This window comes from Gopherus flavomarginatus, chromosome 24, assembly GCF_025201925.1.
Source record: "Gopherus flavomarginatus isolate rGopFla2 chromosome 24, rGopFla2.mat.asm, whole genome shotgun sequence".
Taxonomy (NCBI): Eukaryota; Metazoa; Chordata; order Testudines; family Testudinidae; genus Gopherus; species Gopherus flavomarginatus.
This window is the reverse complement of record NC_066640.1, coordinates 5,788,412-5,812,298: the sequence shown is the minus strand read 5'-3', so window position 1 is coordinate 5,812,298 and position 23,887 is coordinate 5,788,412. Positions and strand designations below refer to the sequence as shown.

Here is a 23,887-nt window from a genome sequence, read left to right as displayed (position 1 = left end):
AGTGCAGCATCAACCGTTTCCAGCAGGTGGAGAGCCGCTGGGGGTACAGTGGGACTAGCGACAGGATCAGGTCAGCTCTACTGCTAATTCCGCTGCTCATCTGTTACTGTTCTGTTGAGCTTTGAGTGGGCTTAAGCCTGGCCTACACTAAAATGTTCTACCAGTATAACTGTTGGATAGGGTGTGGCTTTCTTTACTGGTATAAGCCCCTAGCATGCATGCAGTTTTGCTAGTTAAGGTGCTCTGTACTGGTATAACATAATTTGCTTCCAAAACTAGAATAAGCTATATCTGTATAAGCTCACTTATAATTTGTATAATAACTTTGCCCACGTTGGGTGGTGGTGGAGGGTTTGCTGCTTTAATTACATCTGGGTAGCTTAAAATGGCTCTACTTTCTAGCGTAGACACACCTTAAATGCACCCAGTCATTCTTTTTGATAGACAAGGGTCTGATACCTACTGATTGTTTCCTGCAGCCTTATGGCCAAATCATGGCTTGTCTTTGGGTGATTCGACATGTTGATTCACCAGTGCTCTGTTAAAGCTGTGCCAGTTACCTGCTACACTAAGATAAGCACCAGCTTTTCTACTAACATCAAGCTGGTTTCTGTAGATCTAACTTGCTGTAGATTCATAGATGCCAGGGCCAGAAGGGGCCATTGTGATCACCTAGTCCAACATCCTGCATAGCACAGGTCAGAGAACTGCCCCAGAATGAGAGCCCCTCTCTTAGAACCACATCCAGTCTGATGGAGAATCTATCACAACCCTTGATAAATTGTCCCATTGTTAATTTCTTACTGTTATTAATGTATACCTTATTTCCAGTCTGAACTGGTCTAGCTTGACCTTCCAGCCATTGGATTGTTAGACCTTTCTCTGCTAGGCTGAAGAGCCCAGTATTAAATATTTGTTCACCCTGCAGATACTGATTGACTAATAATCAAATCATTCCTTCACCTTCTCTTTGTTGAGCTAAATAGACTCAAGACGCTCAATCACAGTAAGGCAGGTTTTCTAATCCTTTAATCATTCTATAGATTCATGCAAGGTCATTTTAATGGGTACAGCGAAGTGAAGGCTGTCTCAATTAAAGGCTCCCCTTACTGATTGCAAGCATTGTTGCCTAGTGGTTAGGGCAAGGCACTGCGAGACTAGCAGAGCTGGGCTATTCCCATATTTGCTGCTGACTTGCAGTGACTCTAGAACTATGTTTAATTTGTGTGGTTTAGTTTCCTCATCAGGGTAAAACCTTGTGCTGGAGAGGCTATTACAGCAGGAAACTTTTAGAGCAAAGATCTAACATTGAGAAACCTCTTGACACTGATCTGTCTTTGAGTTAAAGTTGTCTAACTTATTTGAACTGCTGTGCAGTTTTGATATGAAATATTTTACACTGCTTGCAGATCAACTTTGAATGCGCCCTGGAGGTGTTTTGCAAACAGATGTTAACGTTGCAGCTGTTGTCTGACGGGGTGAGGAGGTGGTGTTGAAAATGGGATATCCAATTTTGATATCCAGGGAGGAGTGAGAAGCAATCTAGTGTTTCAGCAATTGGAAAGTAGTTGAGGCTTTCTGGACTGGGGAAGGAGGATGTATTTTCTTTTCCTTCCTGTCTTGTGGGCATGGAGTAGGGAGTGAAGATAACTTTTGAATAAGGTGGAGTGTGGGAGTTTTCAGGCTTTCTCTACCCAGGCAATCTTGACAGCAGCTAACTGCTCTCTGCAAATACACAGAGCAATTATGCACAAGTACGTTAACTTAATGATTCTGCTTCAGTGATCAAGTGCACAATATTTAATGTTGACATTTAAAGTATTCTTATTTGGCTTCAGTGTTAACCTCATTGAGGTGAGTAGGAGCAGCTCATCCCTCTTGGCTTTCTTTTCAGCCTCTCCAGATTCCGGAAGACCCACTGCATCGGCTTAGGTTCACATCTTGGAGGCTGTCTTTGCAGTCCTATGGGCTAGAAAGTTCATTGTTTTTAATGAAAGCTCACATGTGACAATGTACATAGCCACCTAATCCTGTTCTATGTGGGGTCAATCTGAGTGTTAATGATGCAGCATGAATTGCTTATGGTGGTTTTAAGGATGCAGAATGCAAAATTCTATTCTCCTTTAGTGCAAATCATTAACTATCAAGGATCTAAGACCTTATTGAAAAGCACACTTAAAATACAGTACATAATTCACTAAGTCTTAGACCTGAAAACAAGCTTTGAGCGAAGGTCACTATGCATCCTCCTTACTTGAGCAGACCAGCTTGCCTTTTTGTGCTGACTTTCCCTGTTAATATCTCTTTAAATCTTACAGGTTCTCAGTAAACAAAAGGATATTTGTAGTTGGGTTTGGACTGTATGGATCAATACATGGGCCGACAGACTATCAAGTAAATATACAGGTATTAAACTTTCTCTCTTTACTGTGCTAAATGTGCCCATTATTTGCTGCCATATAAATCTTGCAGGTAGTGCTCAGTGAAATATACACCAAACTTCTCAACTGTACAGTTAACTCCTTTTTATAAAAAGACGCCTTCATGTTTTATAGAAATACGAGTTAGCTCAGGAGGGTGACTAAAGGGACACACTGGGACTAGGAGGAATAGCTACTTTCATAATCCTGTTTCTGTTCTGCTATAAATGGCATCCATTGCTGTGGTATCTCAGTGCTGCCATGTTGGGAGTTTACTGTTCATAAAAATGTATAATCTGACCACATTGAGACAATTCAGGTGAACGTTAGGGTTAGGGAAACAAATGTTTACACAGGCTAGTCCTTAGAGTGATTGCGCATCATTCCACTCCTGATGTGCATGCGCCCTTGCATGCAGTTGTCAGGAAGTTTTCCCCTCAAGTAATACCTGTCGTAGCAACTTGAATGCTACTGCGTGGTGTATAAAGGGCCCACTCATCCCTGAGCCCTCTCAGTTCCTCCTTACCACTCGGGATTGTCCTTGGAATTGCTTGGCTGGCCTTAGCAAGTGCTCTGTGTTCATTGTAAAGTCATTGTAGACAGTTTCCTAGATTCATAGTGACAGTTTCAGAGCAGTAGCTGCGTTAGTCTGTATCAGCAAAAAGAACGAGAAGTACTTGTGTAACCTTAGAGACTGGCAAGTTTATTTGAGCATAAGCTTTTGTGGGCTACAGCCCACTTGATCGGATGCATGCGGTAGAAAATACAGTAGGAAGAGATATATGTATATACACACACCGAGAACATGAAACAATGGGTGTTGCCATACTAACTATAAAGAGAGTAATCAGTTAAGGTGGGCTATTCTCAGCAGGAGGAAAAAAAAAACTTTTGCAGTGATAATCAGGATGGCCCATTTCCATCAGTTGACAAGAAGGTGTGAGTAACCACAGGGGAAAAAATTAGCATGGGGAAATACATTTTACCTTGTGTAATGACCCATCCACTCCCAGTCTTTATTTAAGCCTGATTTAATGGTGTCAAGTTTGCAAATTAATTCCAATTTTTCAGTTTCTTGTTGGAGTCTGTTTTTTAAGTTTTGTTTTTTTTTGTTGGAGAATTGCAACTTTGAGGTCTGTAATTGAGTGATCAGGAAGGTTGAAGTGTTCTCTGACTGGTTCATAATGGTGTAGATAGTGTAACATTAAGTATGTACTATGTGTTTTCCCCAGTCTCCAGTTGGGTTTTTTCACATTATTTGGGACTGAGGGATGCTTTGGTCCCTGGGCTTCAAGCTTGGTCTCTCTTACGGTAGGCTGAGGCCAGTGAGCAACTGACACTCAAGCCCCCGAAAGTGTTTCGGGGAAGCTCATATTCAAGATTGTTGCCAGATCTGCAAAGACTTTAAGCCTCAGATGAGGAAAGACAGAAGCCAGGCTAAAGTTTTTTTTTCGTGAAGGTGCTCCGTTGACTCGGCACTGGTCTCTGGCGCTGTTGGGAGCAGCTCCCCCTTGATCAGCAGAGGGATAATAGTCCTCCTCTGAATCGGAGATTGGCTCCTTTGTTTCCCAGTGTTGGAACCAGTTTCACTACACTCCACCAAGGCACTGCTACCTGGTTTCGAAGGTCATATGAGGCATTCCTGCTCTGTATTGTCGAAGAGAGGTGGGGAGTCTACTTGTCAGGCACTGCCTGTTCCTGGGCCCAGTACCAAGGAGCAAGAGGCAGTTCACAAGGACTCTGCTGGACAGCTAATGAAGGAGCTGTGCTGGCCTCTTCTTTATCTTCTCCTGATGAGGCAGTCTGCTCAGGGGACATTTCACCTGCCCTTAATGACTGACAAGGTGACTCAAGAGCTGCGAAAGAGGGTGGCCTTAATCCTGGAGATCCTGGTGGAGGAGGTTAAAGAATCCTCACACCACCTTGTTGACATTTTGGCACAGCAGGGCCTTCGTGAGTGGCCTTACCTATTATTAATAAGGCAATTATGGACCCTGCTGAGGCTCTCTGGCAGATGCCTTTGTCTCTCCCCCGCCTCAAAAAAGCGACAAATCTAAATATTATGTTCTGTCCCAGGTGTCTGAATGTCTCTGTTCTCATGCCCTCCCATCCTTTCTGGTGATATCCACAGCCAGTGAAAGGAACAAGGGCAACCCCCAAATTGGAGGGGACCCAAAAAAATCTAGATCTGTTGGGTAGAAAAGTTTTTGCTATTTAGAGACTGCAGCTCAGGATTGCCAACCAGCAAGTGCTTTTGGGCTGGTATGATTTGAGTGTCTCTAAATGTTAGAGACTTTAGGGTACAAAATGATGGGGTCTAAATAAGCTGTTAGTCCAAGATCTCTTTCATGAGTGGTCATTGTGGATAGTTCTCTGAAAACATTAGTTCAGTTTGCAGTGGCTGTCAAAAAACTGAACCGTGTTAGGAACCATTAGGAAAGGGATCTATAATAAGGCAGAAAATATCATAATGGTATGCCCATCTCTTGAATACTGCATGCAGATCTGGTCGCTCCATCTCAAAAAAGATAATTTTGGAATTGGAAAGGGTTCAGAGAAGAGCAGCAAAAATGATTGGGGTATTGCTTCTGTAATAAGATGGGGACTTTTGAGCTTGGAAAAGAGGTGACTAAAGGGGCAAATACGATAGAGGTGTGGGCTGGTGTGAAGAAAGTAAATAAGGAAATGATATACAAAGGAGTAAATAATGTGAACTAGTGGTCACCTAATGAAATTAATAGGCAGCAGGTTTAAACCAAACAAAAGGAAGTACTTCGTCACACAGCACACGGTCGACCTGTGGAACTCATTGCCAGGGGATATTGTGAAGGCCAAATGAATAACTGGGTCAAAAAAAGAACTAGATAAATTCATCAATGGCTGTTAGCCAGGATGGGCAGAGATGCGACCCGATGCTCTGGGTGTCCCTAGCCTCTGTTTGCCAGAAGCTGGAAATGGATGACAGGGGATGGATCATTTGATTGCCTGTTCCATTCATTCCCTCTGAAGCACCCTGGCATTGGCCACCATTGGAAGACAGGACACCGGGCTAGATGAGCCATTGGTCTGACCCTATATGGCCTTTCTTACGTTCTTCTGAGTGGGTGGGACTCCGTTCCAGAGTTTAGAGACATGTTACCAGACGACATTAGGCAGGAGTTCTCGTTGATGAGAGGAAATATATATAACAAGATCTTTGTTGCAGGCTGTGCTGGGTGCGTTGGACTTTGTGGCTAGGTCCATGGCGTCTGCAGTGGCAAGGCTGCAGTGTTCAGGGCTTTCACAAGAGTCCAACAGACTTTACAAGACCTGCCCTTTGACGTGTCTCTGCTGTTTTCAGAGAAAACAGGCTCTAAGCTCCATGGCTTGAAGGACTCTGGTCTACTTTCCAGTCTTCAGGGCTGTACGCACCAGCCTCGTCCAAAAAGCACTTTCGTCTGTAACAGACTCAACTGTTACTCTGCTTCTGCTTCTTGGAAGGACCTGCGGAGAGAGAAGAGCACGGGTTGTAGACACAGACCACCCCTTCCGTCTGCCTCTGCATCAGTGCCTGCTCCATCAACACCTAGTGGGTGCTAAACAGCTATTTTGATGGGATTCTTGAGGCTGTCACGCCAGATTCCATTTTCCCTATATTTGCAAACGGCTTTTCCCACTTCATCAGTGCTTGGTTCTGGATTACCTCAGACTGCTGGATATTAGGATCTATGGAAGTGGGATATACACTTCAATTTGCTTCTGCCAGTCCTGCCCCATCCCTTATCAGGAGCTGCTCTCACAAGGAGTTCTTCCTCCAGCAGGTTCAGCCTGTCCTTTGGGTAGGAGCCATAGAGGAGGTTCCCCAGTGACCCAGAGGGAAGTGGTTCTAATCTGAAAGCAAAGAGAGGTCTCAGATCAATTTTGGACCTGCACCAACTCAAGAGATCTCTTAAAAAAAAAAAGAAAGTTAAGCATGGTTATTCAGGTTTCCATTATCCCTCCCTGGATCCTGGTATACCAGCCTCGATTGAAAAGACACTTACTTTCATGAAGCAATTTATCAAGGTCACAAAATTCTTCGGGTTTGTAACAAAGCAGTCTCATTACCAGTTCACGGTTCTTCCTTTTAGCCTGTCAGCAGTTCCCTGGTTTTTCACAAAATGTGTGTCTGTGGTAACTGCTTTCCTGATGAGGCTAGGAGTACAGGACTGCTCTTATCTGGGCAGCTGGCTAGTCAGAGGCCAATCCAGGCTCAGGTTCTGTCCAGTGTATCTCTCATCCAATCAACTTTGGAAGCTCTAGGTCTGCAGATCAACTTCGGCAAGTCTACATAGACAGGTCTACACAGCTTCGTTTGTCAGCCCAGCTGTTCATGACCATAATAGACAGAATGAAGAATCTCAGCGTCTCCTTGCAAAGAATTTCATCTTGCATAACTTCCTGCCTTCATGTGTGTTAATGACATGGCAGGCGTTTCCCTGACAAGCCCCACAGTATTGCAAGTGGCCTCTGCGGTATTCCTTACACAAGTCCCTATCCTGGCCATTTATAGGGTGGCAACCTGGTCTTCAGTTTACACCTTTGCACCCCAGCGTGCCGTCGCTTGGTACTCCAGAGACTGTGCTAAATTTGGACAAGCTGTGCTCCAGTCTATGTACATGAACTCCGGTCACTCCTCTTACTTTATGGCCTGTGAGTGGCCAAGAGTGGAATGCACTTGTGCAATCGCACAAAGAAACAACAACGGCTGTGAATCATCTGTAACTGTTCTTCAAGACGTGCTGAACGTGTCCATTCCACAGCCTGCCCTCCTTCCCCTTTGCCTTGGGGTTGTCCAGCAAGAAGGAACTGAGGGGAGCTAGGCATGGCTGGCCCCTTTCTGCCAGCACCCACTGGTGTGCAGCAACAGAGGGCCCTTGAGCTGCCCCAACGGGTACCACTGAGGGGAAAAATTGATGACACTTGTGCGTGGGACGCACTCATGCCACCAGTGGGATGGACATGCGCATCACTTGTCAAAGACCAACGCTCGTGGAAGGTCTGTAACTGTTAGTTTTATACAGGTACAGCCAGACCTGCCCATTTCTGCTGTGCTTGGATCTGGCCTTCTCAATCAAAGATAGTCATTGGTGACAAACTGGGTGGCGCGCGCTGGGTGACAGCAAGCTATCTAGCAGGAAGGGGGGAGACCAGCAAGCTAACTCAAGCATTAGGGGAGCACATTAGCTTTTCGTACCTATTTACATCTCATATGTAGCCGTAGTAACCAGTGGAGTACATTTGCCTTCGCTCATTTGAACTCCTTGCTTCCTATCTTCCACAAACACTTTACATGACGGATTTTTAAACACAATTGTTGATCAATACCCCACATCCAGGTAACAATCAAGCAGCGTTTCACAGGCAGAGAGATGAAATACCAGTTAAGAGACTAATGCTAAGGCCTTAAAGATTCCCTTAAAACATGGCATAAACCAAGCAATGGGGTGGGGGGGGGGTGAGGTGGCAGTAATGCATCGGTGGGCCCTTGTTTGGAGTGAGCAGCGTTACTATGGTTTTACCACCATCAGTCCTGGTGCTGTTCCCAAACAGGGCCAGTAGACAGTTGGCTCATCACCTAGTCTGTCCTTTCAGAGCAGTCACTTTGCGAAGCACTCTGGGATCCATTTGGAAGAAGGGAGTTGGAATGACACATTAATACTTGGCTCAGGAAAGTTGAACACTGCTTATCCTTTGGAGATGGGACCTCAGCTTCAAAGCACTTCAGATCAAACCATTGCAATCAAAAGAGCAGTTGTAAAGAAATGTATCTCCAGTTCCATTGCCAAAAGGGCAGGAAGTAATCTAAACTCCATCTGACCAGAGAAGAAAGCATTTGCACAGAAGGGTCCCTTACTGAGGACACTGTCCTCAGTCCCCCACAGCTCAGCGCTAGAGACCTAAGCAAGAATATCCCAGCCGAAATCAACCCTCAATTTGCAGTGTAAAGGGAGAGAAGGTCTCAGATTGCTGTGAGACTGTGTCACTCCATATCAGTATTTAAATTGGATCCAGAAATAACGGGAAACCAGTGCAGGCCACCTAGCACTGTTGAGTCTCAGACCTCACTAAGTCACCTAATCTCAATGACCCCCATTTTGTTCTGATTAAACAGTTCTTTTCTCTTCGTGAGGCATATTCAGTCTTGTAAAGTACTGTTTGTCCCTGTCTGAGTTCACTCTAATTTTATAACAGTGAACTTGACTCTTACAAAAGGCCCCTTAAATCTGAGTATGAAATGCATTAGGGCTCCTCATCTTCAGAATCTTTTTTCCTATTGTCTCCCTATATTGACTTGTGTTGATGCGTTTGCATTTCAGTTTAGTTGTATTTTTCTAAAAGGTCTGAGTGGTGGAGTCGACAGACGTAACGCAGCTAACATCTGTACCAAAGAAGCCTCTGTAAAGCTACCTTATCTCTCTCCACCAGTCCAACGGAATGTTTAGATAATGAAGATCTCCGCTAACAGGCCTAACATGCAACTCAGAGAGGAAATAATTAAATGCCAATTCCATCTTTTTTTAAAGAAGCTAATTACACAGATGTTTACTTTTCTAATCCATCTTCCAGATCATCCACACAGACAGCAATACAGTACTGGGTCAGAATGATACTGGCTTCAGCTGTGATGGATCCTCCAGCACTTTCCGGGTCATGTTTAAAGAGCCTGTTGAGATTTTACCCAACGTCAGCTATACAGCATGTGCGACACTAAAGGTACTGTAAAGGGGTTCTAGCTCCAGTATGTGGATGGGAGGGAGAATTCATGGCTTTGCTGGTCTTATGGGAAGTAGCATTAATCCTGTTTTTAGATCTCCAGGGTCTCTTGCTATTCTTTGAAATTTCGCATTTATTGTTTAGCTCCTTACCAATATGCAAGTGGCACGTCAGGGGTTAACAATCAGAGTTAGTTAGTTTTTGTTTAGTAAACGTTTGCTTGGCAAGCTAATGGTGCTGGCTGTATTAGTGCTGAAATTGTCTTTCTGGCCAGTGTAGATAGTCTTGGTTTTGTGAATCTGTTATAGTTATGCCCTTTCTACACGAAGGAAGCCGTATCAGTACATAGCTATCAAGGACTGATCATGTAGTTGTATGGGTTAAATGATGATAAATTGGCCCTTTATATACTAGAGTTCAAACATGGAAGCAGTTTTTGAAATAAGATCTAAGGTAGAATGAAGGCCCCATTCCTATGAAAGACTTGTTAAAAATCTTCCTGTCACTACTTTCACCCTTGGTCTTTCTATTCAGTTTGTAAACTCTTCAAGGCAGGTATCAGAGGGGTAGCTGTGTTAGTCTGGATCTGTAAAAAGCAGCAAAGAGTCCTGTGGCACCTTACAGACTAACAGACGTATTGGAGCATAAGCTTTCATGGGTCTGACTAAGTGGGTATTCACCCAGTAAAGCTCATGCTCCAATATATCTGTTAGTCTATAAGGTGCCACAGGACTCTACGTTATGTTCAAGGCAGGACGCTCTTCCTATGTGTCTGCACAGCCCCAAGCATAGTGGGTCCCTGATCTTGGGTGGGGCTTCCTGGTGGGGTTGGAATACAGTTGTATGCAAAATCCTTATTGTCTTAGTGCTAGGAATACTTAGGTGCAGCTAGTTTTCAATCTGAGATTCCTCTTTGCGTGCGCATCCATACTGACAGAACACATTGAAAACCAGAGACCAGTTTTAGAGGCTTTCCCGTTAGAACAGTGCCCCAGTTCCCTGTGGAAATGTAGAAATGTAAATCTAGCCATGGGTTTCAGATGAGACAAACGAAGCATGACCATAATGGGTCAGTAGTTGGGTGGGTGACGGGAAATCAAGTATTGCATGAAATGATTTAATAGTGTGGACATTGCCCAGTGTGTGAATACTGCTAGTGGGCAGCAGGGCTCTTGAGATGGTCTCTTTCAGAGGAGGATACCAGGGTCGTGAGCATTTGTCCTACAGCACTTGGAACTTTTTGCAAGACTTAGCCTATTAGCAGCCTAGTTCTGACCAAAATTCTGAGTTCTTTTCAACTGGACAGTGTTTCTTCACTCCAGGAGGCCTGTGGCAGAGGGGATGCACAAGAAGAAGTGACAAGACTTCACAATAGCTAGAGAGACTAAGGGGGAGGGAATGGAAGTTGTAGGAAGGGTTGAATATGGTGTACAGGAAGGAGAGTGGAGTTGCTGGAAGGCAGGGACAAAAGGGGGGTGGGGCTGGGAGCAAAGAAGTAATGAAAAAAAATGAGTAACAGTAGCTGCCTAGTGAGGGCGAATTAGCGGTGGAGGTCTATGCTTGGCCTGTTTTTGAGCCTTCCCATTTGAAAAGGAAAAACGTCTTCAAAGCAAGTCAGCATAAAAACCTCAGACTGCAGCAAATAACTGCTTGCTGTTGGTGTCTTAAAATACTTTGAGATTTAGTAGCTGAGAGCTGCTGAACGTCCTCTGTTCCTGAGCACTTCGCAGAGACGTAGGGATGCTCGTCACCGAGCAAGATCAGACCCTGAGTTTGTAACCTAGCAATGCAACTGAGCTGATGTAAGCAGCCTGGTTTCGCTCTGGACTGGCTCTGTTCCCTCTTACTAACTGGCTTGCCTCTGTTTTCTGTTACTAATGCAGGGTCCAGATTCTCACTATGGAACCAAAGGACTGCGCAAAGTGATCCATGAATCACCAACAACAGGAGCCAAAACCTGCTTTACTTTCTGTTATGCGGCTGGGAATAACAACGGCACTTCTGTGGAGGATGGACAGATCCCAGAGATTATCTTCTATACATAGTGCAGCTGTTGGAATCAGGTGTGCTGGGTGAACGTTTGTCCCCCCCCCTCGCCCCAATGCCTTCCCAAATGAAATTGCTGGCTGAGGTCAACTGTGCCAGTGGGAGCCACGCTAGCCAAAGGTCTCGCTAAAATAATTGTAAAGCTCATTTTGCCTTGTGCTAGTGATGCTGCTGCTACCACCACCATATACAGACTAACTGGTTTACTGGTGTCATTTGTAGGTTGCCTGTGGCTAGTAACTCTTCATTTTACCGAAAACCGTCTAATTTCGTGGCTTCTTTTATTGTAATGAATGTAGATGCTTTTACATCAGTTGGAAGCGTGGAAACAAGTGGCTCTGATTGTGGTTAAATTCTCCACTAGGTGACAATTCTGCAAAAAGAAAATTCCTATTGAGGGTCATATTGACTTTCTTCTTCCTCGGCCTTACTTGGGATTGGGATGAGAGGGTTGCAAGGCCGATTCAGCAGTGCTGCCAAAATTGGCAGGTTTCTTTGAGAGAGGTTTCACGAGAATGTGCCTGCCATGCTGCCAGGCTGTACGTACCTTCGCTGTTTTCAGAAAATTAGGGAAACTGGTGTTCACGGAGATTTTCCTGTTTCAGCACTACATATTGTGGGAGACCTCAGAATGGACTCCCAGCTCCAGGAGAGCACCTCTGCAGAGACAGACCAGCGTTTTCATGTGGGCGTTTTTGCTAATTTGAGATAATCCTTTAAATTGGACAGTTAGTGTAACCCAACAGAGTCCCCTAGTGGTTAGATGATCCTGTACGGAGGTGGAGAGGCCCAGTAGATCAGTACTTAGCAGAGCACCTTTGCTACTTACATGCAGGCTCTCCTGCTCTGTCTTGGGGGTGCTTTTTGCAACTTTTTCTTTATCCTATTTAAACAAATGGGGGATATTAAACATCCCCTGTGCAGTGTTTAGCAGCAGGGAATCCATGCTGGGAGCTGCCACCTTGGTTGCTTCTGCCTGACAATGTGCCTCACTTGGCTCCAGTGTAAAGTATATTGCTGCTGTCTTCAGGCAAGTTGCAACTTGACTCTTCTACTGTCTCGTTTTCTTTGCATCACTAACAGTTCATACTGGGTCAGAGCTCTGATGCAAGAGAGGAAGGGGTTTGGTGTTGAACTGTCACTTTAATAATCAGCAGATGGGCCGGGATTTATGAAATGATAGAAGAAACCACTGAAGAGTTTTTGCTTGTCCACGTACATTTCTCTGTCCTCTCACAGCTAGAGCCTGTTCAGTGAGTGTTTGGACAGATTCTCAGAATGATGCTCTTACTGGAGACTTCTGGTTGACTTAAACAAAGCTTTAGCACCAGACTTCAATGGGGGTGGTTTAATGGCAAAAAAGCTGCCCCCCCCATCTCTGTTCAAAACGGGTTGCCTTTCACCATAACCAGATGTGATCTCAGCTAAGCATGACGTGTTGCTTTGATGGGAAGTAGCTGTGTGACTTTGTTTTGTAACTGCCTGAATGGTCCCACCCTTTCCCTGACTAGCAGAGACTAAAGCGATTTTTACTTCCCGGCAGTCTGCAGAGGACAATATTTGAAATAAAGGCTGCCTTTGTAAGCACAGGTGGCCAAACCATTCCAAAGTGTGTGTGTGGAATTAATTAGTGCATGATGGTGTCGTCTCTGATAAGTTGAGGTTCATTAAAAAGCTTCTCTCTCTTTCTCTCTTTCCACTGCAGGGCTCCCCTTGTTAACTTTGTGATAGCAGTCCCCGATCAAAGCATTACATGCTGGTCATCCTCTACTGGAGTGGATGATTTGGTGCCTGTTACCAGTTGGGGAAATAGTATCCCATTCTCACACCACCTCCTCCCCCCTGGGCTGCCAGAGTAACCGGGTCTAGGTTCTGTGGCTGTCTTCATGTCTTTCCACCAAGACGGCAAAATACCAATGTCACCTAGAAATAGTCAGTGTAGATGTTAGATACTGTTGTCAGTGTGTTACGTTCTTTAGGAAGACATTGTGAGATGTATTTTGTAAGCCTGCTTCAGCGTAGGCAGTTTTAAAAACATGGCCAGTACTAAAAATGATGGGTCCACTACTCAAGTTATCGAACCTGATTCTGTGCAATGCAAACAATATTCTGAAATGGATAAACAGAATGGAGATGCTCCTTCCTCTAAGAGGGAAATTGCCTTCTGTTAGAATGTACATAGCTGACCTGCCTGCTTTTCCGCTCCCATTTTTCACCTCTTCTTGTCAAAGGTGGTGGGAATGCCTGCATCGGGGTTGGGGCTTCTTTGCCCATGTATTGCCTGAGGTGTAAACTCCTTGCTGTGAATATAGCACTCCCTGAGCATTTCTGTATATAAGTGGTAATAGCAGAAATTATTGGACCATGAAAGAAGCAAATCTGCACACTTGGCCATGAAAATAGCAGGACGCGTAAGTCATTTAGGCTCATGATCTTGTAACATAGATGAGGTCGAGGTATAGACCTGCCTGGTGGCTTTTTCCTTTTTAAGACTTGTTTTTAATACTGCTACTGTGTCAGAGACTCCCTCCCTCCAATCTTGCTTTCAAGCCACAGGGCAGGTTGCTTCAGCGACTGTCCTGCTGAAAAATGTTTTTAAAAGAAAACTTAAACGCTGGATGACATCTGAGCAATTTTTGTTCTTACAGCTTTACGTGGTTTGAGGCAGTTCTGGCTTCTGTAGATGGTATGAATGTAATTCATTGTGGAACATGCCCGTCTCCAAAAGTATGAGAAGTTTCTATTGTATCATGTCACCTCAAACAGAGCTGGCAATGTCTAGACTTTAGTGCTATATTAATGAATGTATCAAATGCTCATTCAGTGTTCACGCTCTGCTTTTTGCCAGCTTTGTGATTTGTAAATAAAGACATTGAGGGCGTCTTTAATACAAAGTTTCATGATTGGAAGAGAGCAGATGACAAAACAACCCCTGGCAACTTCCAGGATTCAGTCCTCTTCCCACATTGCTTGAAGACAGAAATATCTGATACTGGTAGGGTCCTTAATTTTGTCGTCCCTGGGTGCTCTAAATTGCTGCAAAAGTTTGATATTTTGAAGCAGTGTACAAGTATATCTTCCTCTGTCCCCCCTCAGCTTCTGCCTGGTAGAGAAGTGTCCAGGGAAAGACAGAAGTTAATGCAGAAAGGTAGTGGGCTGAGCAGTACGCATCTGCCCTTACCACCTCCCTCTTGTCTGTCTTTTATTTAAAGTATTTTTGGGGGTAGTTTCTTTAACGCTGCCCCTAAGAATTTAATGATGAAGCAGCTACTAAAACGTCTTCAATTCCTTTCTCAAAGGCAACTTCAAGCTGTTGACTAAAGACAGGTTTTACTGCCAGCTCTGCCATGAGCCCTCAGGGGCGGAGACAGGGCTCCTGCTCAGGGACAGTGAGGAAGAGAGGCCAGGGGTGGGCAGGCCTAGCTGAACGGAGTGCATCTCTCTTGGCCACACCAATCCTGGAGGGAGCAGTCTAGCTAGAGAAGTGTATGCCCCAGCTGAGGGTTAGCCCCGTACTGTTAGTGGAGGGCTGTACCCAATCAAAGCACTATGCAGCCATCTCTTCCCTCCAGGCCTGGGAGGCAGCTGCCAACGGCAGACTGACTTCTCCAAGCTCACAAGCCTATTGAGGGCCGTAGCTGCCTTAGACCTCAGCACCTCCTGTCTCCCTCCTGGATTCATTCCTCCAGCATATACAGCTTGGCAAGACTTCTCCAACCTGCTTCAGTCGAACCCCATCACTAGCCCAGGCCATCACTGCTCAGCTGTAGTGCCCCAGCAATCACTCACTCAGAGCTGGTTTGAGTCAAGACAGGAGTTGTCCCTGCCAGCTGCTGTGTCAGCAGCAACTCAAGCTTGGCTGGGCTACAACCATTATCTAGACCAGGGCTACTCAGACCTCAGGGGTTCAGGAGCTAAATTAGCCATCACCATTAGCCAGGGGAGCCACAGTTGTGTGAATTAATTGCTTCATTTACTACATTAAATGCTATGTATTCCTAGCTTAAACAGTATGAGAGGAAATATGTAGTTGAACTTATTTGCTGTGTGAATAGCTACATACTTGAGTGCAAGTTGATAATTAAATCAGCGTTTTAGTATCAGATGCTGCAGCCACCAGCGGGTGACACACAGAGCCACTTGTAGGCCTGACCCCAGCCTGTGTATCACTGATGCTGTGACAGGTGGCACTGGCCTGCAGCACTGAGGTGTAGCATATGAGCCACCTACTCATCACTGATATGTAGAGGCCTCAGTGCAGCCAGGTAACCAGGGCAGGAGGTGCTCTGCTAGTGCCTGTTTAGGCAGTTACATAATTGGAAATAAAGGAATTACTCATGCTACAGTGAGGTGAAATAGCAGCATCCCTGGTGTGTGGAACACCTCCTTAGCCTTTGCTTAAAGCTAGCATAGCCCCACCTCATACATGGGCTGGAGCATGTATTCCTTAGGCTGTAGTAAAGCTCCCACCCACTATACATGTAAAATGACTGTTTCTGGTTAGTAGGGACAATGTGAGCCAGGTGCCATGACGAGCATCTCCCTTATTAGCCTGTGGAGTCTAGCCAGGCAGTCACCCACCTCCTGTCCTGCTCTCACACTTGTCCCCTACCTGCCATTGCATCACAGAGGGAATGAGGAGTTATTGTCAAAGGACAACTCAGCACCATGTACTCACCCCCCTCTCTTGAGGCTCCTAGCAGGATGTGCTCTAAACGCCTACTTCCCCTTTCAAGGTCCCTGCTCTGTCAGTCACTTGGGGGCCTGTCTGTCCCCAGCTGGCATGAGCACAGAACTTGGGGTGTTTTGTTAAGCACTGTTGCAAGTTGTTAATGGTGCCACAAGCCATCCTCTGCCCACAGCACCACCCCACAATAAATCCTGATGGAAATTGGGGGGGGGGGTTGAATTGGATTTTTTTTATTTTTATTTAAAAAGCCCCTAAATTCTATGGCTTCCAGGAAGCATCAGAGAAATGTAAATACCAGGACATTACACTTTTATTTAAAGCCATAACTAAATTCGCACTAGAACAGTCACCCTTCTGCTCTGGAGCGGCACAAGTACAGACTCTTTCCATACTGTGAGTGAGTCTCCTAGTGTCCTGCTGCCCCCTCCAGCTCAGGCAGCCCTCGCACGCGCCTGGTCCATCGGCCAGGAAGAGAGGCAGAAGACAGAGTTGGGCAAATGCTCTGGCCTCCTTCCCTTTTATTTCCTCGTACGCCTGCAGCAGGTTTGTCTGAAAAGACACATGGCAAACGGCAGTCCAAATACTCACATGCACCCACTCACATACATACTTTTATTTTACACCTGTGGGGACTGGAAGTACAGTTCCAGTGAAGATTTAAGGCGGTTTTATTTGCATTGTTTGGGAAACAAGGTCAAACATTGCACAAACTAAATACCCTACAAAGGTCTTGATTTGGTGGAATTCATTGAGTTGTCAAGAACCAAGCCCTCCCTAGCAGCTGGCTGTGCACTCCTTGCCTAGCTAGTCTGTGCAGCTGTCCCCCACCACCTTGGTTCTCGTGCGCATGACAGAGGCACTGCTGTTGAAGTAAAACTGCAGACCAGAAGAATATGAGGCAGCAACTGATTCAGAGTCCCCAGCATCTTTTAAAGGGGCACTGACATTCTTCCCACTCAGGGTGGATGCGGAGGAAGCCACTTGACCTAGCTTAAGCCTGTTTTTAAACCATTCAGCTCTGATTTAAATGAAAGGAATGTAGCTCAAAGAGTGACAAAGCTGCTGTATTCCAGCAGGAATGGGAGCGGTAGGTGCCAGGCTCCCCCTGCCTGTGGGCCCTAGGCACCTCCCCTGCAGCAGGATATATTCCTACCCCCAGCAGACCATGTGCTGCAGCAACAGGATGGAGGCTACAGGTGAGTAGCTGGCACAGCTTGCTGGCGAGTCAGCACAGGGCCCCATTCTGCAGGCCTCTGCAGGTGGGTAAAGCAGGACATACCAAGCCCAAGTGGCATTTGAGGACCTCCTACCCGCTCCCCCTTTGCTCCAGCAAAGAATGGCAGTGTTTATTTCAGACAAAGGCTTTGATGGTCTCAGACACAAACTTCCTCCTCTTGCACAACCTCAGAGCAGCTTCCAGCTCCTACAGCTCAAACATTACAAGTGTCATAATTACATGGAAAATTAAAAAAAAACCCACATGCTACTTCCCCACCCGCCCACCCTGTAAAAAAACAACCACCCCAAGTCCAATTTTGTTGCCATGGTAAATACGCACAGCCAGACACACATTCTCAGTCATTTTACACTGAATTGAGGTTGGCTGTTGTGCCCCTTGTGGCTGTTTAAAGAAGGGTTGTATCTGGGGGTGGGGGGATATAGTTTAAAAAAAGAAAATTCACAATTAGGAACTACCCACATGTGATCAGCTAAGGATGAACCAAGTGGGCCAATCCAGGTGAGTTTCAACCTTCATAAGGTTCCCTCCAGCCCTTCCCCCTTGGTACCCTCCAGAAAGGAGTTGTCAGTGGACAGACAGAACGGCCTGGCTGGGTCTAGCCTCATGAGAGTTGCTATTTCCCAGCAAGCTACAACTCCACACTGGCCCGTTTTCACGTTGCTCCTTTCAAGTGGGACGTGGAACCCCAAGGTGTTTTAACCAGTGGCAGCCCCCCCTCCTCCCCCCAGGGAACATGCACACAGCTGCCTTACTGCACTGGCTTGGGTTTGGTTCATTTAGGAGGCTCTTGATCCTCCCGGGAGGTCAGAATATCAGCAACAGGGCGATTCACTGGGCTGGGGGCCTGGCCAACAGGAAAGTCTTTTTTAAAGAGTCCAGTTAAGCAACTTCACATAAACCGAGGACACTGAACTCTCCTGCCAGGAGAATAAGCAGGACTCAGCAATCCTGTGCTCCAAAAATGGCCCAGGCTGTCCTGGGCACCAGGAAACAATCCCCTCCCCAAGGCTCATTGCAGGGACCATTAAGACATCCTTTTTCTACCTTGCTCTTCCACATTAAGTTTCCCTTTGGTCTTGGCCAGGTGCCCCCAAGGGAGATTGCCCATTTCAAATGGCAGAGGGCCTGGCTTCAGGGTTCTGATAAGCTCCAAACCATTCCTGAGACCCTAAATTCGGCTCCCCTCCCCCCACCTGATTTCCCCAGTTAATTACTAAACTGTTAATTTCAAGATCAAACATCGCTTGTATTGCTAGCAAAAGTGCATCGTAAAACGAAAGTGTAAACGAGTCCCTCCTCCACGCATCACCGTACCAGAGACTCGGCTAACATAGCGATTGATCGCCACCACAAGGAAAGAGCTTTAACCAAATGGGGGACGAGGAGCTTACAGGGAAAACACAATCTTTAAAAGAAAAGCAGAATTTCATAACACTAAAAAGAGGAAGGTCAAAGACTGACAACTCAGCACTCTGCACCGAGACTTAAATTAACTTCGGCGATAAAGAAGCGACAGGGAAAAAAAATTCTCCATAGCCCACCCCTCTTGAAATTGTCTTCGGCTTCTACGCCAGCAACGTTTTTTGAGTCTGTAGAGTTGATCCCCGTTTTCAAACTAGTTAATAGAATCAAAAGAAATTCACGTCATGGGTTTGGTTGGTTGGTTGGTTTCCTTGTTAAATAGCTTAATGCTCTCCGTGGACTGCACGACAGACAGGCCTGGGAACAGCAGCAAAGTCTGACTGGGTAAACGACCACTGGGTGGATGTGGTGCTGGTGGAGGAAAAGCAAAGCAGTTTGGGAACTTCCCTCCCCCCTCCCCATCCACACATGTGGTGCTAGGCGGCGAAGTCATGACAGCTCTTCCTCCACCCCCATCCAAATCAGGGGGAGGGAAGGCCTTGCAGATCTGATCAGGAATCTAGACCCATCCGTAGCCAGAGTTAGAGGCGATACTGCACAAACTGATCCGTTATGTCCCTGGCAGATCACTTGTGGCGCTGGATGGTTTTTCTCTTCCTCCTCTTGAAGAAACAGCAGCACCTGTGAAGAAAGGCAGATGGGCTGTCATGGCCCCAGACCTGCACTTGTCCTCTAAGGCCAACAGCAGGTTCCTCCTGATTCCAGAAGGGACTGGACATTGCAAGGGGGAACGAGAATATCTGGAATCATCGCAGTTCATAACAACATGTTTGGGTTTTTTTGAGGGGGGGGGTAAGGGGGGAGGTGTTCTTGAACCTCCTGCCTCGGGGCTTAAGTCGATCTCTATTAGCGACCAGGAGGTGGCCTGTGTGGGGGCAGATTCTCCCATATCTGCTGCTGGGGAATTCTTACACCTTCCCTCCAAAGCAGCAGGTGCTGGCCACTATCAGAGAGGGGATATTGGGCGAGATGGACCATGAGTCTGAACCCATCTGGTAAGCCCCACAGTTCTGAAGACCAGCAAGAAGTGGATGTGGGTTTGGATCCCATCTCTCTTTCGTTCCCTAGTCAATGAAAAAAAGGGCCAGACCGCAAGACACTGGGGTGGGGACATTTCACAGGAGTTGGGGGGGCACTAGTGAGATCACCACCCTTAGGAAACTGACAAGCGCTCTGGCAGATGAAGATGCAACGCTGGTCAGCGCGGGAGCCAATGATCCCGCCCATGGCAACAAGTCCAGGCCGGGATTTAGGGGAGAGCCTGTGTGGCAGCACAGGCTGCGTTCCTAGGAACTAGAATGAACCCCAGGGTCTGTCTCTGGCCAGCAACCTCAGTACAGCATCCCCTGCAGACTGAAAACAGACATGTCCTGGCTCTTGGGAGACACCATGTGGTGACATTCCGGAGAGCAGGCTGTGAGCCAGAGAGAACAGCAGCCTCCTAGATTCAGCCAGGTCCTTACTTTGTATCATCCGCTACCTCCACCTCGGCGGGCGCCGTGATCGGGGCATTCGAGTGTCCCGCGGTTGGGTCGTCCGTGTTCAGTTCTCCGTTGGTGGAACTCATCACCTGGGAGGAAAAGTTGGACAGTCAGAGACTAGATGTGTTCAAGCAATACAGAGGGCGGAGAGGAGAACAGAGGCTGTTCATTGGCCCTGTTCCATCTGACACTGAATCCTCGTTTCCCTACTCTGGGCAGGTACCAACAGTGCCCAACCCTGCCTTCCCCACGGGGCGTGTTATATAGCGCAGGGGGCAGGTCGAAGCAGCAGCCCCATAGAGAAACGGCCACAATGTAAGAGCCAAGTTTCCTTTTAAGCACCTGGCCTGGGAGGCAATCTACAGGTACCAGCCGTCGGGAGGAGGGAAATGCCAGTACCCAGGACTGCTTTGCCTGGGGTGGCAGCATTGCTGAATCATCTCTGTCCCGGGGCAAGCTGGCAACGAGTGCCACAGGCGCTAGACTAGCTAGAGGGGCCGGACCTCAGCCTCCCAGCACTCTCAGCAATTGAGCGAGCTCACATCGCTTGCGGAGAGGAGCGCCCTCCTGTCTCCTTGCAGCAGAGGAAGGGTTTTCCAGAAGGCTATTTGGCAGGACCTGCCACACAACACGCCTGGATAGGGCCCAGATTTCATTTCTGTAGCAATGAAACCCGGCTCTTCCTGTGCGATCAGATCAAAACTCAGCGAGCCTCAGAAACCGCTTGCCAATGGCAACCCAGCGAGCCGGGCAGCGCTTCGCTCCATGGCCATTCGCATCCTGGAGAACTAGGCCAGTGGAGCAGCAGTGCACAAAGGTGGTGGGCGGGGGGTTCTGTAAAAACAAGCAGAGGAACGCAAAGCCCCTGGGGCTGCCCTGAGGTTTTAGCTATTCACATGCCCTGGATTCCCACTAACTTCCACTGGCCCAGACATGTCATCCCGCCTTGCACCCACGTGCTGTGGATTCACTCTCCCTGGCTCTGTACCCTTTGCTCCCGCGCCGTGCGCTACTCTCCTCAGTGGCGGCTCTTTCCCTTGCAGCAGCTAAGACTGGCTCACGCAGCAGATGGGACAGAGCAGCGCCACCAAAGGCTGCGACACACCAGGGCCAAGCCCCTTGCACGCCAGCAAGGTCCTGTGACCTCACCACACACCGCTACAGAAACAAAACCAGCAGCTGCTTCCCAGCACTTCTGTTCTTGCTACAATCGTCCCTGGATAGGGATCGCTTCTGATTTCACCCCGGGTGCTCCTGGGGGACGGAATCTAAGTGGCAGCAGGAGGGGCCAGGCCAGCACTGCAGCAGCTGAGCAATTCTGTTTGATCCCCTCTCCACACTGCCCTCCAGGCAAGGCCAGGTGACCTGGCTGATGTCCAGGCCTAGTGCCTGAACTCTGGCTGTCCCCACCCCTTCCCTGGGAAGGCCTAACCAGCCTCGCCCAGCAGTGGGGGAAGCGGCGCTGCGCAAGCTCACGCCCAGCCGCAGTGACACAGGCTGTGCCTTCACAGCAGCGCAGCATTGCTGGGGGGAGAGCAGCCAGGCCACATGTGAACGGCACAGTGACTGTCACCGCAGCCAGGGGGTGGTGCCCACAGCCGCCACATTGCGCCAGCTCGAGCGGCAGCCTGCATCCCCCCGGGACCAGCCCCCTGGTGTTAAGAGCACCCCCACATTGGAGCTGTAACTTGAGTTCACTGCAGTGAAGACAAGCCCTGAGCCTAGAGAGCACAGCAAGGGGGAGGGCGCGTTGCCACAGGAAGCAGAGCTGTGCGGCGAGAACGGCTGGGTGTCCCTTGCCCATTCACAAAGGCCGGTGGTAGAAGCAGGAGCCAGGGAGAACACGCAGGACTCAAAGCTCTGCTTGGGAGAGTTGGGCAAGCTATGCCCCAGGAACAAATCAAGTGAGGACAGACAGACAAGCACTAGTGAGAACCAGTTACAAGGAACGAGGGTGAAATCCACCGAGACAGGGCCCAGCTAAGCCTGTGAATTTCTCCCTTTCACCATGAGACACACAAAGCAGAGCTGCCCCAGTTTGTGGTAGGGGGATTCTTGATCCTAGTGGAGATGTGCTTCAACACACATCCAGGACAGTCTGCAAGGGGCTGGGGTCACAGAGAGCGGGAAAGGAGGAAGACTACAGGGCAGGATTAAGCATGACTTGCACATCTGAGAGCGGACGTGGTTTCAAGCTTGACTGATGCTGGAAGCGGAAGAGGAGCAGAGGGGTGTACCTGAGCACTAGAAAGGGATGGTGAACCAGGGGACAGGCTTACGGGACAAAGCCAGGGATTCCACGTCCACAGACAGAAACAAAAGGCTGCAAGCCCCGATCCTGGGGATAAGCACAAATCGTGCCCAAAGGATGCTGCTGCAGCCAGAGTTTTGTGGGACAGGCTCCTTCCCAGGTGGCCCGTCCCCCTTGGGAATGCCCCCTCCACTCCCACTCAGCACACTGCATGTACCTGCACAGAACCCCCAAGCCTGCTGGTCGCTAGGTGAGTTCCTAGAGGTTCCTCGGCAGGCTGCTGACTAGCCTGAGGATCACACAACTCGTTCCCCTCGGGCGACTGCTAGTGACCGGCAGGACAGGAAACAAAACAGAAGAAGAAGGACGGAAACGAGGGGGTGGGGACGGTGGGGGAGAGGAGTCAAGAAAATAAGACATGCAAAAGCAAAAATATAAACAGAGCAGCACTAGTGTGTTAAGGCAAATAAACCAGTGTGGTCCCCAGTGAAATCCCAGCAGACTGGAATGGGCTGGGACTCAGAGCCATTTGACTGGCTGCTGGTCTGTTGACTGGGTTCACGCTTTACTCACACCTTCGCTTGTGCACATGTGCGCACGTACCCCCCACACTCCCCACCGTAACACAAGGATCTCGCGGGGTCTCTGGCGCACTAGTCCAGACGGCATTTGGTCTGCTGCCCTCTGCTTTGGCCAATGCTGAGACGTGCTGCTGGCTTTTGGAAAGCGCTGGCGACTGAAGCTGTTTCGCCATGTGGAGCAGTGCCTCTTGGAGGGGACAAGCAGTGTTTTAAACAGAGGGGCGGGAGCCGATGCTGCCTGATATGTGATTTTGCAGAATGAAGATAGATCTGTAGCTTTAATTTCTGTCAATCTTCCCATCCCTGCAGTGTTTAAAGCCAGAGGATTCAGGAAAGATCAGGGCTTAGAGTAAACTGGGTAGGAATCTAGATACAGCGAAGAACTGGCACCTCCTGTGTAACAGATCCTCTGGGATCACACTGGGCCTCTCGTTCTGTAAAAAACCTGGTACAGTTACCGCACTGCGGATAACCTTCCACTGGGGATGTTACCACAGTCTCCCTTCTTGCCACTGCCGCTGACTGCCCCCGTCAGAGAGAGAGAGAGAAGGTCCCATGGATAACTGAGACTAGGGGATGAGTCAGGAGTCCTGGAGAATATTCCCTCTCCATAAAAGCAGTGGGACTGCTGGGTTCGCCTGTGCTGCCCGCACCCAGCTGGTTCTGATGTCTGCACCAGGTCCAAAAGCCGAACCCAGCTCCCTTTGGCCAAGGTAGTGGTGACCTGAGGTCCCACCCCTGCTCCTGAGCACCAGGCTTCAAGAGGATTTCTTTGGTAAGTTAAGGCAAAGGGACCCCAGTTCTCTCCAGCGGCTGGCTGAGGAGGCTGAGCCTTGACAAAGGCTGGGTGTGAAACCCGCTGATCCCTACATATTTGGGGACGAGCAGTTTTTAAACTAAGCCCTGATCATGCAACCTTGCCTGGAATCAAACTCCCTTTGTCAGGGCACTCATGGGCAAGAGAACAAGTCACAAGAGAGCGCTGATTACTCGGAGCTCGGCCCGGTCACTCTATTGTCCT

At 47.9% G+C, this 23,887-nt stretch overlaps 2 protein-coding genes across 5 annotated transcripts in view; one reads left to right on the top strand and one right to left on the bottom strand.

The window, feature by feature from the left end:
- BTBD2 (BTB domain containing 2) overlaps positions 1–11,996 on the top strand; it is a 26,499-nt gene extending 14,503 nt beyond the window's left edge. The window contains exons 3-6 of the mRNA XM_050934505.1: positions 8–70; positions 2,319–2,406; positions 9,009–9,155; positions 11,039–11,996. Coding sequence (XP_050790462.1) covers positions 8–70; positions 2,319–2,406; positions 9,009–9,155; positions 11,039–11,200 — 460 coding nt within the window. The 3' untranslated portion in view covers positions 11,201–11,996. The remainder of the gene's footprint in view (positions 1–7; positions 71–2,318; positions 2,407–9,008; positions 9,156–11,038) is intronic.
- Positions 11,997–16,489: 4,493 nt separating this feature from the next.
- The window catches only part of CSNK1G2 (casein kinase 1 gamma 2), a 95,866-nt gene continuing 88,468 nt past the window's right edge, over positions 16,490–23,887 (bottom strand). For 2 of the 4 annotated variants that reach the window (XM_050933783.1, XM_050933786.1), the window contains 3 exons: positions 22,503–22,610; positions 20,017–20,123; positions 16,490–19,174 (listed from right to left, as the gene is read on the bottom strand). In XM_050933783.1, the coding sequence (XP_050789740.1) occupies positions 19,120–19,174; positions 20,017–20,123; positions 22,503–22,610 (270 nt within the window). In that variant the 3' untranslated portion in view covers positions 16,490–19,119. The remainder of the gene's footprint in view (positions 19,175–20,016; positions 20,124–22,502; positions 22,611–23,887) is intronic. The other 2 variants (XM_050933784.1, XM_050933785.1) reach the window with 2 other exon arrangements.